Genomic DNA, 19430 nt, shown 5'->3' on the forward strand with positions numbered 1-19430 from the left:
TCACGGAGTTGAAGCAAACTGGAAAAGCGCATTGAGAACTGCTCAGAGCAACTTCGAATAAAAGCCCGCAAATGGTACGATTAAAATCAAAACAATGATAAGCCCTGCAAACTAAGACAAACTATCAACAGATATAAAAAAAAAGCAAACGCGTCCGGCAAATGCTTGTCAGAAGAGGTGATTTGAATTCATTTTGCTCAGCACAACAATGACTCTTGATCGAATTAAGAGCCCTCTGCTCATCATATGTCCACGGATCACAAATTGCGTCAATTCAGCCCGTTCAATCAATTTTTCAGATCAATGAAAAAGAACAGTCTACAAAAACCGTACCTGAAGAAATTCATCCAGATAGATTTTATTCTCTCAATAGGAAATGGTTATGAAAACGAATACATCGGATCACAAAGCTGCGCTTGAGGAAGATGATGTTGAAAAAGAAATCAAAGAAGCTGGGAAGCTTGCACTTAGGCTGCATTTTTTTCAATAGAACGGTGCACCTAATCTAGAGTACCAAACAGAAACTCTCGACTTAAAGAACTCAGAATCAGTGTCTGATGCAGACCACAGAATGCCCATCTGATCAGCTTTAAAATGTAGAGAAACAAGTATCCAAGAAGCGCTTTCGTAGTTATACCAGTCAAACAAATGTAAGAAGATGGACAGCCGTAACTACAACAGTGTTTTTCGTGCACCAGAAAAAAAACGACGCTATGGTTAAAACGTGTTCGCAAGCTAAAGTCTTTTCATAGCTCAAATGAGTCCAGTATGGTCTTTTCATAGCACATTTTTGTTGAGCATTGTCTTTTTATGAGTCGAGGTCTAGACCTGGGAACCGATTAGCGTACCACAAAAAACATGATTAGCATACCATGATTTATGGGAAAAAACCCGCTGAGCCGGACTGTGTAAAGCTTTTCTGGATCTTTGTAAAACTTTTCTGGATTCTTTTGTCGCCCCCAGTACGTTTTGTGCCCTTCCCCGTTATAGAGCACCTGTCCTTACATAGTAAATTATTATGCAAAAATATGGCACGTGCGGTTGGTGGGTGCAAATAAAATTCACCCACTAAGCGTGAGGGGAGGCACGAACAGAAAAGATCCGCTTTCTTTTCGTATGTGGGTGAGCAGACGTACTTTTGGTCCGCTGACCCCGACAGCGAAAAAACAAAACTGGGATCTACTCTGTTTCCGCCCCCAGTTCTGTGGGTTTATATCTTTTGCGTTCCCCAGGCGCAGGTGCTAAACTTTTAAATAATAACTTGATAGATAAAAACGCATAATTTGAAAATTAAAGGGGTGAAAAAGAATGGAGGGGCCTAAACAGAATAGCTCTACCACTGATGTTCGATTTAATGAAAAAGCACAAAAAGATCTAAAAAAAATCTTAGCGAAGATCTGATTGGAAACCAAATGTGAAGCAAGGAACATATAGAGAAATTTTATTGTAAATAGGATTGTCTCTGAAGAAACAAGATGCTGCATAAAATATGAAAAGTAATTCAGTCACGGAGTTGAAGCAAACTGGAAAAGCGCATTGAGAACTGCTCAGAGCAACTTCAAATAAAAGCCCGCAAATGGTACGATTAAAATCAAAACAATGATAAGCCCTGCAAACTAAGGTAAACTATCAAAAGATATAAAAAAAGCAAACGCGTCCGGCAAATGCTTGTCAAAAGAGGTGATTTGAATTCATTTTGCTCAGCACAACAATGACTCTTGATCGAATTAAGAGCCCTCTGCTCATCATATGTCCACGGATCACAAATTGCGTCAATTCAGCCGGTTCAATCAATTTTTCAGATCAATGAAAAAGAACAGTCTACAAAAACCGTACCTGAAGAAATTCATTCAGATAGATTTCGTTCTCTCAATAGGAAATGGTTATGAAAACGAACTCATCGGATCACAAAGCTGCGCTTGAGGAAGATGATGTTGAAAAAGAAATCAAAGAAGCTGGGAAGCTTGCGCTTAGGCTGCATTTTTTTCAAGAGAACGGTGCACCTAATCTAGAGTACCAAACAGAAACTCTCGACTAAAAGAACTCAGAATCAGTGTCTGATACAGACCACAGAATGCCCATCTGATCAGCGTTAAAATGTAGAGAAACAAGTATCCAAGACGCGCTTTCGTAGTTATACCAGTCAAACAAATGTAAGAAGATGTACAGCCGTAACTACAACAGTGTTTTTGGTGCACCAGAAAAAAACGCGGATATGGTTAAAACGTGTTCGCAAGCTAAAGTCTTTTCACAGCTCAAATGAGTCCAGTATGGTCTTTTCATAGCACATTTTTGTCGAGCATTGTCTTTTCATGAGTCGAGGTCTAGACCTGGGAACCGATTAGCGTACCACAAAAAACATGATTAGCATACCATGATTTATAGGAAAAAACCCGCTGAGCCGGACTGTGTAAAGCTTTTCTGGATCTTTGTAAAACTTTTCTGGATTATTTTGTCGCCCCCAGTACGTTTTGTGCCCCTCCCCGTTATAGAGCACCTGTCATTACATAGTAAATTATTAGCAAAAATATGGCACGTGCGGTTGGTGGGTGCAAATAATATTCACCCACGAAGCGTGAGGGGAGGCACGAACAGAAAAGATCCGCTTTCTTTTCGTATGTGGGTGAGCAGACGTACTTTTGGTCCGCTGACCCCGACAGCGAAAAAAAAACTGGGATCTACTCTGTTTCCGCCCCCAGTTCTGTGGTTTTATATCTTTTGTGTTCCCCAGGCGCAGGTGCTAAACTTTTAAATAATAACTTGATAGATAAAAACGCATAATTTGAAACTTAAAGGGGTGAAAAAGAATGGAGGGGCCGAAACAGAATAGCTCTACCACTGATGTTCGATTTAATGAAAAAGCGCAAAAAGATCTAAAAAAAAACTTAGCGAAGATCTGATTGGAAACCAAATGTGAAGCAAGGAACATATAGAGAAATTTTATTGTAAATAGGATTGTCTCTGAAGAAACAAGATGCTGCATAAAATATGAAAAGTAACTCAATCACGGAGTTGAAGCAAACTGGAAAAGCGCATTGAGAACTGCTCAGAGCAACTTCGATTAAAAGCCCGCAAATGGTACGATTAAAATCAAAACAATGATAAGCCCTGCAAACTAAGGTAAACTATCCCGCCAATTTTCGACCGTCAGTCCGAGACCGTTACAGTTTAGTCCACACAATAGTTCTAACACTGACAACTCTGATTGACCATAGTGGTCAAGTATGTCTTTCGTTACCCTCCATCAACGTTATATTCCCATCTAAAAGATAATGGGTGACTTGACATTGCTGCTAGTTGAGCAACACGACAACCAGTGGTAAAGGGAAATAAACTAATTTGGGTTATGTTTTTTTCGGCGTCCTTCTACTCTCATGCTTATTTCCTACTGGATGGGAAGTTGGTCTGCCGCCACATTTTTTTGACGCCACATTTAAAACTTTGAGCAAACAACTGTGGGCAAAAGCTGTTGCCCTAACAGAATACAAGTCAGGAAGGATGATCAAATTTGTTAGTTTCAAAATAATACAATTTGGACTGCAGTTTGTAATCAAGAGCAACACTTCACTTTGCGATAGAAAAGTTGCCTTCAAATTGCGAAAAAAATGGTGATTTTGAATGAGGATGCAAAGAGCAAGAACAACGCGACACAAGCATAGAAAAATGAAGACGTCAAACTTCGGTGCCAAATTGGATGTTACTGAAACAAAACTACGGTCAAATGGTTACTGTTTTTTAGCTGACAGCACTGATGAATCTGAAATTCTTCAAAATTAAGGCGTGTGGTTTAAGACAATATAATGTAAATCGTAATCGGATGCTTCACTGATGAAAACAGACTGTTGAGGATAATTACGCAGTCAAAATTACCGCAGCAAAAGTAACTCAAAAATATAAATTTATCTCACATTGACTTTTTCTCAATTCAGAGTGGTAGCAACATAAGGTTTAGATTTTCCTCGATCTTTGATTAACGGTTATCTTTGTCGATCAATCGATTGAAGTGTTCGTACATCAGTCGATTTTTGGATAGCCTTAACTATTCAACAAACTGAAACAAATCAATAACCCTTTCACTGTCTTTTTATTCAAAACAAGCGTGTCCGGCAAATTCTTGGCAAAAGAGGCAATTTGATTTCGTTTTTCTAAGAGCAACATAGACTCTTGATCGACTTAAGAGCCCTCTGCTTATCATATGTCCACGGACCACAAATTACGTCTTTTCAGCCCACTCAATCAATTTTTCAGGTCAATAAAGAAGATGTGTCTACAAAAACTGTACCCGAAAAAGTTTATTCAGATAGATTTTATTCTCTCAGTAGGAAATGGTAATGAAAACGAACACATCGTATCTGAAAGCTGCGCTTGGAAAAGATGATGTTCAAAAAGGAAATCAAAGAGGCTGGGAATATTGCGCTTAGGCTGCATTTTCAAGAGAACGTTGCACTTAATCTGAGTACCAAACAGAAACTCTCGACTTAAAGGACTGAGAATCAGTGTCTGATACAGACCACCGAATGCCCGTCTGATCAGCGTTAAAATTTAGAGAAACAAGAATCCAAGATGCGCTCTCGTAGTTATACCAGTCAAACAAATGTCAAAAGATGTACAGCCGTAACTACAACAATATTTATGGTGAACCAGTTAAAAAACAACGCTAAGGTTATAATTTGTTCGCAAGTAGTCCAACCAATTGTTGAACGTAAGGCGGAGACCGTTACAGTTTAGCCCACACTGAGGAGAAACTCGTACACTTCAAACGCAAAAGTAACAGAAAACGACTCAGGCTGCTACTGAGCTGTAACACTGATAACCTTTGATTGACTCTAGTGGTCAAGTATGTCTATTGGTACCGTCGATCAACGTAACATTGCCGTCTAAGTGAAAACGACTGACTTGACATGGCTGCTAGTTGAGCAACCGGACAACTAGTGGTAAAGCGGACTAAACTGTTTTGGGTTATGTTTTATTCGGTGGCCTTCTACTCTCATGCTTGCTCCCTACTGGATCGGAATTTGGACTGCCGCCACATTTGTTTTTGATGCAACATTTAAAACTTTGAGCAAACAACTGTGGACAAAAGCTGTTACTTAACAGAGTATAAGTCAGGAAAGATTATCGAATTTGTTAAAGATTCAAATTAAGACAATTTGGACTGCAGTTTGTAATCAAAAGCAACACTATATTTGCTATACAAAGGTTGCCTTCAAGTTAAAAAGAAATGGTGTTATTTACTGCCAAGAAAATAGACTTGATCGGATTTTTCCTGACAACGGGTTCAGATGAATGAAATTTGCACCAGGAACGTTTTCCGCGTTTAAGGTTTTGAATGAGGATAGACAGAACAAGAACAACGCAACACAAGCATAGAAAAAGGAGACGTCAAACTTCGGTGCCAATTTGGATGTTACTGAAACAAAACTACGGTCAAATGATTACTGTCCTTTTCGCTGACAGCACTGATGAATCTGAAATGGTTCAAAATTAAGGCGTGTGGTTTAAGACAATATAATGTAAATCGTAATCGGATGCTTCACAGATGAAAACAGACTGTTGAGGATAATTACGCATTCAACATTACCGCAGCAAAAGTAACTCAAAAATATAAAATTTTCTCACATAGACTTTTTCTCAATTCAAAATGGTTGCCACATAAGGTTTAGATTTTCCTCGACCTTTCATTAACGGTTATCGTCGTCGATCAATCGCTTGAAGTGTTTGTGCATCAGTCAATTTTTTGGATAGCACTAAGTATACAACAAACTGAAACAAATCAATAACCCCATCACTGTCTTTTTATACAAACCATGCGCGTCCGGCAAATTCTTGGCAAAAGAGGTGATTTGATTTCATTTTTCTAAGAGCAACATAGACTCTTGATTGACTGAAGAGCCCTCTGCTTATCATATGTCCACGGACCACAAATTACGTCTTTTCAGCCCGCTCAATCAATTTTTCAGGTCAATAAAGAAGATGTGTCTACAAAAACTGTACCCGAAAAAGTTTATTCAGATAGATTTTATTCTCTCAGTAGGAAATGGTAATGAAAACGAACACATCGTATCTGAAAACTGCGCTTGAAAAAGATGATGTTCAAAAAGGAAATCAAAGAGGCTGGGAATATTGCGCTTAGGCTGCATTTTCAAGAGAACGGTGCACTTAATCTGAGTACCAAACAGAAACTCTCGACTTAAAGGACTGAGAATCAGTGTCTGATACAGACCACCGAATGCCCATCTGATCAGCATTAAAATTTAGTGAAACAAGAATCCAAGATGCGCTCTCGTAGTTATACCAGTCAAACAAAGGTCAAAAGTTGTACAGCCATATCTACAACAAATTTTATGGTGAGCCAGTTAAAAAACGACGCTAAGGTTAAAATTTGTTCGCAAGTAGTCCCTCCAATTGTCAAACGCCAGGCGGAGACCGTTATATTTTAGCCCATACTGAAGAGAAACTCGTACAATTCAAACACTAAAGTAACAGCAAACGACTCAAGCTTAAACTGAGTTCTAACACTGATAACCCCTGATTGACCATAGTGGTCAAGTATGTCTTTCGTTACCCTCCATCAACGTTATATTCCCATCTAAAAGATAATGAGTGACTTGACATTGCTGCTAGTTGAGCAACACGACAACTTGTGGTAATGGGAAATAAACTAATTTGGGTTACGTTTTTTTCGGTGTCCTTCTACTCTCATGATTATTCCCTACTGGATGGGAAGTTGGACTGCCGCCACATTTTGTTTGACTCCACATTTAAATTTTTGAGCAAACAACTGTAGGCAAAAGCTGTTACTTAACAGAATATAAGTCAGGAAAGATGATCAAATTTGTAAGTTTCAAAATAAGACAATTTGAACTGCAGTTTGTAATCAAGAACAACACTTCACTTTGCGATACAGAGGTTGCCTTCAAATTGAAAAAAAATTGCGTCAACTCAGCCCGCTCAGTCAAATTTTCAGGTCAATGAAGAAATAGAGACCGTTACAGTTTAGCCCACACTGAGGAGAAACTCGTACACTTCAAACGCAAAAGTAACAGAAAACGACTCAAGCTGCAACTGAACTGTAACACTGATAACCCTTGATTGACTCTAGTGGTCAAGTATGTCTATTGGTACCGTCGATCAACGTAACATTGCCGTCTAAGTGAAAACGACTGACTTGACATGGCTGCTAGTTGAGCAATCGGACAACTAGTGGTAAAGCGGACTAAACTGTTTTGGGTTATGTTTTATTCGGTGGCCTTCTACTCTCATGCTTGCTCCCTACTGGATCGGAATTTGGACTGCTGCCACATTTGTTTTTGATGCAACATTTAAAACTTTGAGCAAACAACTGTGGACAAAAGCTGTTACTTAACAGAGTATAAGTCAGGAAAGATTATCAAATTTGTTAAAGTTTCAAAATAAGACAATTTGGACTGCAGTTTGTAATCAAAAGCAACACTATATTTGCTATACAAAGTTTGCCTTCAAGTTAAAAAAAAATGGTGTTATTTACTGCCAAGAAAATAGACTTGATCGGATTTTTCCTGACAACGGGCTCAGATGAATGACATTTGCACCAGGAACGTTTTCCGCGTTTAAGGTTTTGAATGAGGATAGACAGAACAAGAACAACGCAACACAAGCATAGAAAAAGGAGACGTCAAACTTCGGTGCCAATTTGGATGTTACTGAAACAAAACTACGGTCAAATGATTACTGTCCTTTTGGCTGACAGCACTGATGAATCTGAAATGGTTCAAAATTAAGGCGTGTGGTTAAAGACAATATAAGGTAAATCGTAATCGGATAATTCATTGATGAAAACACACTGTGGAGGATAATTACGCATTCAAAATTACCGCAGCAAAAGTAACTCAAAAATATAAAATTTTCTCACATAGACTTTTTCTCAATTCAAAATGGTCGCCACATAATGTTTAGATTTTCCTTGACCTTTCATTAACGGTTATTGTCGTCGATCAATCGCTTGAAGTGTTTGTGCATCAGTTAATTTTTTGGATAGCACTAAGTATACAACAAACTGAAACAAATCAAAAACCCCATCACTGTCTTTTTATACAAACCAAGCGCGTCCGGCAAATTCTTGGCAAAAGAGGTGATTTGATTTCATTTTTCTAAGAGCAACATAGACTCTTGATTGACTTAAGAGCCCTCTGCTTATCATATGTCAACGGACCACAAATTACGTCTCTTCAGCCCGCTCAATCAATTTTTCAGGTCAATGAAGAAGAACTGTGTACAAAAACTGTAACCGAAAAAGTTTATTCAGATAGATTTTACTCTCTCAGTAGGAGATGGTAATGAAAACGAACACATCGTATCAGAAAGCTGCGCTTGATGAAGATGATGTTGAAAATGAAATCAAAGAGGCTGGGAACTTTGCGCTTAGGTTGCATGTTTTCAAGAGAACGGTGCACCTAATCTGGAGTACCAAACAGAAACTCTCGACTTAAAGGACTGAGAATCAGTGTCTGATACAGACCACCGAATGCCCATCTGATCAGCATTAAAATTTAGTGAAACAAGAATCCAAGATGCGCTCTCGTAGTTATACCAGTCAAACAAAGGTCAAAAGTTGTACAGCCATATCTACAACAAATTTTATGGTGAGCCAGTTAAAAAACGACGCTAAGGTTAAAATTTGTTCGCAAGTAGTCCCTCCAATTGTCAAACGTCAGGCGGAGACCGTTATATTTTAGCCCATACTGAAGAGAAACTCGTACAATTCAAACACTAAAGTAACAGCAAACGACTCAAGCTTAAACTGAGTTCTAACACTGATAACCCCTGATTGACCATAGTGGTCAAGTATGTCTTTCGTTACCCTCCATCAACGTTATATTCCCATCTAAAAGATAATGAGTGACTTGACATTGCTGCTAGTTGAGCAACACGACAACTTGTGGTAATGGGAAATAAACTAATTTGGGTTACGTTTTTTTCGGTGTCCTTCTACTCTCATGATTATTCCCTACTGGATGGGAAGTTGGACTGCCGCCACATTTTGTTTGACTCCACATTTAAATTTTTGAGCAAACAACTGTAGGCAAAAGCTGTTACTTAACAGAATATAAGTCAGGAAAGATGATCAAATTTGTAAGTTTCAAAATAAGACAATTTGAACTGCAGTTTGTAATCAAGAACAACACTTCACTTTGCGATACAGAGGTTGCCTTCAAATTGAAAAAAATTGCGTCAACTCAGCCCGCTCAGTCAAATTTTCAGGTCAATAAAGAAGAACTGTCTACAAAAACCGTACCCGAAAAAGTTTATTCAGATAGATTTTACTCTCTCAGTAGGATATGGTAATGAAAATGAACACATCGGATCACAAAGCTGAGCTTGAGGAAGATGGTGTTGATAATGAAACCAAAGAAGCTGGGAAGCTTGCGCTTAGGCTGCATTTTTTCAAGAGAACGGTGCACCTAATCTGGAGTACCAAATGAAAACTCTCAACTTAAAGAACTCAGAATCAGTGTCTGATACAGACCACAGAATGCCCATCTGATCAGCGTTAGAGAAACAAGGGTCCAAGATGCGCTCTTGTAGTTATACCAGTCAAAAAAATGTCAAAGATGTACAGCCGTAACTACAACAGCTTTTTTGGTGAACCAGAGAAAAAAACAACGCTATGGATAAAATTTGTTCGCAAGTATTCCCGCCAATTGTTGACCGTCAATCGGAGAACGTTACAGTTTAGCCCACAACCAAGAAATACGCGTACACTTCAAACACAAAAGTAACAGCAAACGACTCAAGCTTAAACTGGGATAACTAACATTGATAACCCAAGATTCTAACATTGATAACCCATGATTGACCATAGTGGTCAAGTATATCTTTCGTTACCCTCCATCAACGTTATATTGCCATCTAATAGATAATGAGTGACTTGACATTGCTGTTAGTTGAGCAACACGACAACTAGTGGTAAAGTGAAATAAACCATTTTGGGTTATGTTTTTGTCGGTGTCCCCCTACTCTCATGCGTATTCCCTACTGGATCGGGAGTTGGACTGCCGCCGCATTTGTTTTTGAGGCCACATTTAAAACTTTGAGCAAACAACTGAGGGCAAAAGCTGTTACTTAACAGAATATAAGTCAGGAAAGATGATCAAAATTGTTAGTTTCAAATTAAGACAATTTGGACTGCAGTTTGTCTCCAAGAGCAACACTAGACGTTGCGATAGAAAGGTTGCCTTTAATTTGAGAAAATAAATGGTGGTTTTTACTGCCAAGAAAATAGACGTGATTGGATTCTTCCTGACAACGGGCTCGGATGAATGACATTTGCGCCAGGAACGTTTTCCGTGTTTAAGGTTTTGAATGAGGATGGAAAGTGGAAGAACAACGCAACACAAGCATTAAAAAAGGACGTCAAACTTCGGTTCCAAATCGGATGTTACAGAAACAAACTACTGTCAAATGTTTTCTGTTCTTTAGCTGACAGCACTGATGATTGTTCTGAAATTGTTCATAGTTAAGGCGTGTGGTATAAAACAATATAATTTAAATCGTAATTGGATGGTTCACTGATGAGAACAGACGGTTGAGGACAATTACGCAGTCAAAATCAGCGCAGCAATAATAACTCAAAATTGTAAATTTACCTCACATAGTCTTTTTCTCAATTCAGAGTGGTCGCAACATAAGGTTTAGATTTTTCTTCGATGTTGTATTAACGGTTATCTTCGTCGATCAGAGCGTTCAAGAAAAAGTTAAGTCAAAATCTCTGATGCTAAAATTGAAACTGCTGGCTTGCAAGAAACGCAGAATCTGGAGACAGAAAAAATTCTTTTTAAAGTGAGAGTACTACCTTCAAAAGTGCAGTCGCTTGAAGAGTTCGTACAACCGTCAGTTATTTGGGTAACACTAACTATACAGCAAACTGAAACAAGTGTTTAACCTCTTCATTGCCTTTTTGATCAAACACTTAAGTTTGATGCTATAATCAACTGAATCAAAATTCTATAATGCGATTTTAACTGAATACCCCCTATTGATTGATAATCAGGTTGTCAGTGGACTAAACTGAAGACTTTATATCATTGTAGTCTGTAAAATTGAGTTTGTATATTATGGGAGTCAAGCCATTTGCTTTCGAAAGAAGCTTAAAAACTATCAAATCATTGAAAAGAATTGTTTAGATTACAATTTTTTCATTTTTTTATCGATTGGTTTTATTGTCGTTTTTATTGATTGTTGTTTTTAATTATTTAACGGTGGAGAATTCAAATAGCTCGTTTCAACCTCTTTTTGTGCTGGTGAATACAATGTAAAGGCACAACTAATTTGCTTTGGTTAGCTCGGCATAAGAAAAATGTATTGGATGACAAAAAAATGAAGATGTGACGCCGGACTTTTCACAGACCCAAAGTTACGCTTGAATCAAAATTTTTGGTTTTATTTTATCGCATTTAACAAAGTCAATGCAAATGATCTGTTATACGTTCCTGCTGAAAAACCTCAACATGAGCAGTAACTGTATTGTAATAAATTTCTATTGTTTCATATTAGTAGAATTGAAACAACACAGCGCTCTCTTAGCGTATGGCATAACAACTGTTAAGAGCTAACTTAAATACTTTCATTCAAAGGAATTGATTGAGAGTGTAGCCTACTTGCAGCAAGAGATTTATCTTAAGAATTCGATTTTTTAAGTCTTTTCACTAATTTTCAGTTTTTTAAAACTTGGATTTCCCTGTTTTAATGCGGTAGTTATGGCGTTGCTTCAAAGATGCTTCACCATCTGCACCAACAGGAAACTAATTTTCCTTTCCCAAAAAGGTCATTTTTGGGCCTATGAATTGACTGCTCAACCAAAAAACCATTCCTAACCCTTCAGTACTAGACTTAGGCTATAACTACTCTGGACCCCGGTTATTAATCAAACTAGGCCGATGCATTTTTGATAGATTGAACAGCAAAGTAATTCAAATTTCCATATTAAAATACAAAAGCAGTACTTTGGAGCAAAAACAATGGTCAAGTTGTTGCCTTTTAACTCCATTTATCGTTTACTGGTTTATAAAGAACTAACTGTGAATAATAAAATTATCAGATATTGTCCACACTCGACATTACACCAAACCCAAGCCATTTATATTCCCCCGTGTTGCACAAGCGAGTGGTTGGGGGGGGGGTGTCAAAGTTATATTTCTTCTAGGCCGGTCCGGGAGGGGGGCTGTTAAGCAGAATAGATTCTCAAAATTTGATTTTATTACCGACTGTGAGTTGTAAAAAAAAAGATGATTAAGTTTTCTCCTGCAACAACAGGCGGAACTGCCAGACGTGGCTGCAGGTGGTGCTGACCTTTCGACCTCCACTCTTTCAACCTCATTTGCACTGTCAGCAGCTGTGGAGGGTGCAGATGGGAAGCGGGTCTCGGTCACTGTTCCCTTGGCCAGAATATTTCGGAAACAGGAGTTTCTCCAGTCCATTCATGAGGAACGTCCGAAATCAGCAATGAAAAAAGAACCAAGTTAGTAATGAATGATAAACAAGATAATTTTTTCAAACAATTGAGAGTTTTGATTAAAAAAATTAAATCCGCATGAACCTTGGTTGATGACAAATGGTGGGGCGTGCGTGCGTGTGTCTATCTTCATTTTAATAATTTCTGTGCTTGGTTATTCTGAAAACAATTTTAAAACTTCAAATAAAGCAAAATTGGCCAAATGGGGAGCAGAGACTGAATTAAAAATCACCGTTTAACAAAAAGAAAAAAGCAAGTCTAACTCTTGGCTTCATAAAAGGGATCTATTGTTTTGCCCCTCCCCTATTGTTTCGCCAATTTTGATAAAATTTAATAAAATTTTTCAAAAAAATGTTGATTTTACTTTTAAAGACAGAATATACTGTCAGCTATTTTCATTGAATCTTTTTGTCACAAATTCCGGCTAAATTTTTCACAAAATTCAGACTTTTTCATCAAAAACAGCACGAAATAAGTTTCTTTAGTCCACTTTGATTAAATTTACAGGAAGTACACACCCAAACACCATTAACACAATCTCTGTGAGCTCAAAAGGGGCTATTTTCACTTCAACTTCCGTTGAGAGTGCTCTGTAAAAAAAACTTCGCCGTTTTTTGCTAACTTTATTTGTTGATTATCAAAAACGCAGCATTTATTTTTGAATTTTTAACTAACAAAAAATCTAAAGCAATGACATTCCAAAAATTAAATATTCCTAATGGACAATCAGCATTAGCAGGACTAGTTATGTACCAATCTTGGACCGTTACAATCTAACAACAATTCGGATTGTCGTCAGTCAGTTTTTTATTAAAAAAAAATTCGATTTTTTTTATATTAATTAAATAACAGAACATTTCAAATCAAAGCTCACTAGTGATAGGTCATACTGGCTTCCTAATTAGCTCAAAAATAATTTATCTGGTTGATTGCTTGAAAGCTTATGGTCGTTTTGACTTGTAAAATATTTGATATTCCAATAAAAAATGGCTTATTGAACTTTGCCTCCATTTTTCTCTTAATTTGGTCAACTTGTAGCTTAGTGTCAGCAATCAAAGAGTGCTCCTTCTCTCTACTGAATTCAAATGTGGTCTTTATTGCAGTTTTACGCTTTAAGTTGTGGTGTTCTGGCTTTGATACTACTTGATTTCAATTTTTTTTAATTTTTAGGTATTTGACCATTTTTCATGTTTTCTAGTTTTGTCAAATTGTCAGTTCATATATCACATTTTTCGCGTTCAAAATAACGCACAGTTGATAATATGTAAATCCTTAAAGATATAGATTGTGATTCTTTACCGCTTCGACAGTACTTTCTCGAAGAATTTAATTGAATTTTTAATTTCGTCTTTAACTGTCGGTTTTACTTTGTCTTTTAGTCGTATTTAATTTCCTGAAAAATGACCCAATTTGATTGGATTTTCCTGGAAAAGTAGATGAGCCGATGTTCTGACATTAGAAGATAGATATTGACTTTCATGACTTTGAAAACAATTGTTTTTTCAAAATGAAAAAAAAAACATTTCAATTTCGCAATTTTGTTCCTTTTATTGTCCTTTTGTTACCTGGTCTCGTTAATTAAAGGTTAAAGATGACATTATTTTTGGTCAAAAGAAGGTGTCATAAGGGATTGGTGTCACAATTTTTTTAAAAGAATTCGTTATGACTTTACTGGCTTCGACACGGGTTTTTCACAAAGAAAAACAAACGAATTTTTCATTTTTGTCATATTTGACGTTCTTTTTTGTAGACGTAAGACATAATCTGGATAATTGCAGGTCTCAAGGGTTTTAAGGATTTCCTTTGGAAGAAGTGATTAACATATTCAAATTTTTCTTTTTATAATTAATGGCTTTTATGTCTTTGAAATAATTTTTTCCAAAAAAAAAACAAGGATTACATAATTTTGCATTTTTTTTCTTTTTTGTCTAATTGTTGCTTAATTTCAATAAAGAGCCGCCACCTAATACATTATTCTCGTTCGACGAAGGTGCAATCGAACATATTTTGTTGGCCAAAGTATGACTTTACGGCTTCCAAAGAATTTTCTGGCAAGTTTTAATTGATTTTTAGTTTGTTGTCTGTTTGTTGTTCTTTTTGTAACTGCATAAAAAATTGAATACCAAGAGTTCTTAATTCCCTTCTATAGAAGCATTGGTAATTATAAACCTATGGGATCTTTTATTTGATTCCTAAACGTTTTCATTACTTTGAAATTAATTGTTTTTTTTTCTAAAATTCAGCGAATTTTCTAACTTTAAAGTTCTGTTCTTTTTTGTCTAATTGTCACCAAGTTTTATTATGAACTGGTGAATAACCACTTTTTCTGATGAATTACAAGTTATTTCGTTTATTTGCAGTTTAATCTGACGCTATTTTGACATTGTTATTAAGTTTCGTTTTTTAAAACGGACATAAACTTTTTGATGTAATTAATGATTGTTGTTGTTGTTTGATTTTGCCGTTCGTCATCGCTCGCTTTCTTAATATCTGCATATCTGATCAATCTAATGCATCATTTTTACTCCACTGAGTTTTTTGCTTTGGAGGCTATCTTTTCGTTCATACACCAGTTTTTTTTCGAAAAATTCTTGAATTTTTTGTGTTTTTCCATCTGTTTCTCATTTGGTACACAATTATGCCAAAATTGTGTATGAGCGGGGTCGGAACCTTATGTGCGATTGCACATTACCGAGCCGCCTTGTGGTTATTATAGTTCAGAATTTAAGTATAGTCCGCAAACATAAAAATCCTCTGAAAAAAAACAAAAATTTTAAATAATTTGGGAATTCAGATTCCCATAAAAATATTTATGTTTAACATATCAAAGAATCAAACATGACTGAGCAATTCCATAATCCTGACACAATTTTTTTAATGTCAAAATTGCAAAAAGAATGGTCATCATTGACCTGAAAATTAAAGCAGTCGGAAGAAAATTGATCATTGGCAAATTGATCATTTCAAAGACTAAACTGCATCTCAAAAGAGAACGTTTCAATTTTCAATCCATTATTATGTCGCATTTGATCCGAAAAAAGGTGATTCAAAGGTTTCCTATTTTGCAGTCGATACCTCCACGTTTACATAACCATTTATCACATATTCCTGAATCATGAGCTTAGATTGTTTCTATCTCTCAAAACTTCGTTCTATCTATTATTGTCTACATTCATACCAGTCAAACCTAGTATCCCATAAAATTTATGTTTTTTTTATTTTTCCTATTTCAAGTTACAACTTTCTCTGTAAAAGAGCGTCAGTCGGAACACTTTTCATTGTTTTATGTGGCCTCACATCACGCTATTTTTCGTTGACGAGACAGCAGTAAGTTTTTTCCACCACTTTTAATCACTTCTTTGTATAACAATGCATTTAAAAATACTAAGGCGTGACCTTTAATTACCAAAAGCGTGAAATTCGGTTTCCATTGGCGTAAATTTTGATTACTGAAATCATAATTGGACATATCCTTTCAAAGTGTTAATTACATTTTCGTCATTTGCTCAGTATTTTTCACGTTTGAAGCACGACTTCTACTAGAAATCGTTTTTTTTTTGCTGAAACCCGCGATCATAAAATGTAGTTTACAAGGGTATTTAAAACACGCGTATAAATATAGGTTGTGATCTTAATTACAATCGAGTGAAAATATGCTCTTCGAGTAAAAATTCGCTATCCTTGCGTGTTGTAAAGAAGACTGTAATGTTTATCTTATTCTTACTCCTCAACTTGAATCCTGGCTTATTCGGCATGAATAGATTAGGAAAAAATTACTAATGAAAAATTTACTACGCAGCATTATTTGGTTTTGTTTGTTCAGCTACTGCCCGCAGTAGAAGAGAGCGTGACCTTGAAGAAGTGCCCAGGTACGTAAGGTACAGGAAGAAACACCTGGATGACCTTCATCTCACTCAGATTGGATGGGTGCCTGAAATTGAGAAGGACACTGTCCAGGTAAGCAGAATAAGTGTGCCTGTCTGTTATGTTCCGGGGTCCAAGCTGGTTCAACTCAAGTGCAAATGGGTATCATACAAAATTTTTCAAAATCCTCAAAGACAAGAACCTTTAAAGGCTGCAAAACTGCCTCTTGTTGATGCTTCAATTTGGTACATCAATTAAAAGCCAGATGTCAATTTACTTGCAAAGGATAAAGCTCGTCATTACCTAATACCAGAATGTTATTGATAAATGTGTGAAACAACTCTTTCCTAAGAGTTCAATTAGTCGTGATAAAGTAACGTTCATTCTTTCGAAGATAGCAACGTATAAGCCAAACAATACAACGTGTGAATTAGACTGCAAAGTCTTTTGGCTCATTTGGCTTGTATCAGTCTATCTTTGATACTTCAGATCAAAATTGATCACCACTCTGTACAAAAAGTTGCAAATAACAGAAAATTTTTAAGTACAAGCCTTATTTGATAGGTTTATTGATTAGATTCAATGAAATTAAAATATTTGCACTTTTTTATTTTTATACGCAAATTGGAACAGTTTCTGTGGGTATTTAAATACTCGATTCTGATTGGTTATTTTTTTCTAGCTTAGATTTTTTTTGCTTGGTAACATCCTCCGGCCCAGAAGATGTTGGGAGAATGGGTATCAAATTTACGAGCGGGCGGACGAGCGAGCCGCTGGACGTGTGCAACACGGCGTATAATGCAACGCTGTCGGAGCCGTTATGGAGTTCAGTGATCCAAGCGGTAGGGTAGTAAACCTCAGGGTTGGTCTCTTCAAGTACCCAAGCATAATCACCGGTCTTCAGGTAACGCCCGGCAGGCGTCTGCCACTTAGAACGTGACCAAATAGCGTTAGCGTAAGACTGTGCGCAGGCGTACCGCTCACGGTGATCGAACTCATCTGCGACCATGGCGGATCGGAAACTACTTGCTTGGTTGCGGAGGGGAAAATGCTCAAGGGTTAAAGAGGACGGGCGTTTACGGACGTGAATAGTCCGTGTTCAACCAGACAAAAATGTAGTATTTAGAACTTCATCTATGAGGCAACGTGTTCCATGGTTGGTGTAAATTACACGCTTGAGACTATGTACCAGCCTCTCCCAGATGCCGCCTTGGTGTGGCGACCTGGGCGAATCGAATATCCTCTTAACACCTTTTTGGGCAAGTTCAGCTGCAATATTGTTTGTATTCCACAACTCGATATTCTCACGGAGCTCTTTTTCCGCACCCACGAAGGTAGTACCACTATCTGACCAAACCATGGCAAGTGTACCCCAAAAGGAGACAAGCCGCTCTCTTCCGTTTATACACTAGTTAGCGTCCATTGACGGGAGGATTTCCCCCTGGACAGCTTGAGCAGTCAAACAAGTGGCGAGGAGTTTCCTCCTCTTCCGGTAGTTCAACAAACGGTGACGTAAAATTGGCCCAAATAACAAACCACGGTGGTGGTAAAGGGAAGAGATTGGTATGCAAGTCTTTCTACCGGGAGTTCAGTCATGAAGGTTTCAACTGTGGCGCTGCGGAACTTTCTGCACAAAACACATTCCGATTAATCTCAACGTTCTGAGGACCGTAGTTCGAAGATAGGACAAATTTTCTGTACTCTAGCACGCAAATATTCACGGATTTGATAAATATTTTTTTGCGTGGATCTGCCGGCTAAAAGCTCTACAATTACATGGCGTGCATCTAGGACGAAAGAATGTTTAACATCAAAATAATGTTCGACCAATTGTTTGATTCAGCCAGCCAATCGGAGTAGACCATTTGCTGCAAGAAATAGAGAATATGGATTAATGGAGCTACTCCGTTTAACGGATTGATTTTTGAGGAGATCTTTTTTTCGAATTTTAAGATTCCAATTGAATGAGGTACGGAAGATGACGCTCGGCTTCGTCGAGCTCAGTGGGATATATGATACTACCATTGGCAAAAACGGAGCCATTATGAGAGGGTAACAGCCGGAGTGCGTATACTGTTATTCGTATCAACTTTTGATAAAAACTGAACCTATTAAAGAGAAATAGTTGCGGTTGCAATTCCTTGGTTGACAAGGGTACGGATGCGGCCAATGATGTGTTGGTTTCGTCATTTTTTGGACGCTATACCAAGTTCGGTGTTAATAACTACATCAGTGCATAGTTCTTATGAATTCTGGGCCCCTCAACAAACCACTTGATTGCAAAACCTCAGCGAATATACCACGAATAGCTGCTTCTGCAGGTTTATCACTCGAGGTAATTTGGTTCCCTTTGTCAAGGATAGTGTGTTCTAATATCTCGCAAATACCAATATTGGGTGCTTTGTTGTAGAGTTAAGCCAATGCTGGACGGTAGTGCTATCGGTCCACATTCAAGACACGTTGACATACATTGTGAGCTGTGAGAGCTGGACAGATATCTTATTTCAATTGAGCGACCAGTTACGCTGCCTGTAGTTCCTGCTTTGGAACTGTCATCACCTTCATGGTGTTATCCGAGCTTCACCCAGGACAATGCAAGCTCTGTTTGGGGCCCACTCAACATAACTACTTGAGCAGGGAGAAACGCATTGGCACCGACAACTTGCGAAATATTTCCAAACATATGTAGTTCCAAGTGTTCAAAGGCTCCCGAAAAATAGCTTTTTGTTATAGTGATTTCGGTAGGCTGGAGTAATTTCACATTGCATTCGAGTAGCCTCCCAACAGTGTCTTTCGGTAATTCTTCTTCCCAGTACTACCCGCTGACATACCAGATTTCTTTTAGCAACAATCGAGCACCAACGATAAATATTGCCACTAGATCACTGGGATCAAATTCCTTGGACATTAGGCTCAGTACAAACTTTGTGTTAATAACTCATCTAAATAGAGAAGATGCATCAATTCATTCGACCTATTGTGAGCCATCTCTGGGGAGTCCACTGGAAACAAGTGATGGTCCTCACAGTAGTTTTCTAGGACGGTTTTGGTTGCTTGCATGTACTGATTGACATTT

The 19430-nt window shown here is 37.6% G+C and overlaps 1 protein-coding gene across 2 annotated transcripts in view; it reads left to right on the forward strand.

The window, feature by feature from the left end:
* LOC142343903 (uncharacterized) overlaps positions 1-19430 on the forward strand; it is a 71984-nt gene that overhangs the window by 4389 nt on the left and 48165 nt on the right. For both annotated transcript variants that reach the window (XM_075395289.1, XM_075395290.1), the window contains exons 2-3: positions 12292-12496; positions 16314-16447. In XM_075395289.1, coding sequence (XP_075251404.1) covers positions 12292-12496; positions 16314-16447 — 339 coding nt within the window. The remainder of the gene's footprint in view (positions 1-12291; positions 12497-16313; positions 16448-19430) is intronic.

The sequence above is a fragment of the Convolutriloba macropyga genome, chromosome 8 (genome assembly GCF_964194025.1).
Source record: "Convolutriloba macropyga chromosome 8, txConMacr16.3, whole genome shotgun sequence".
Taxonomy (NCBI): Eukaryota; Metazoa; Xenacoelomorpha; order Acoela; family Convolutidae; genus Convolutriloba; species Convolutriloba macropyga.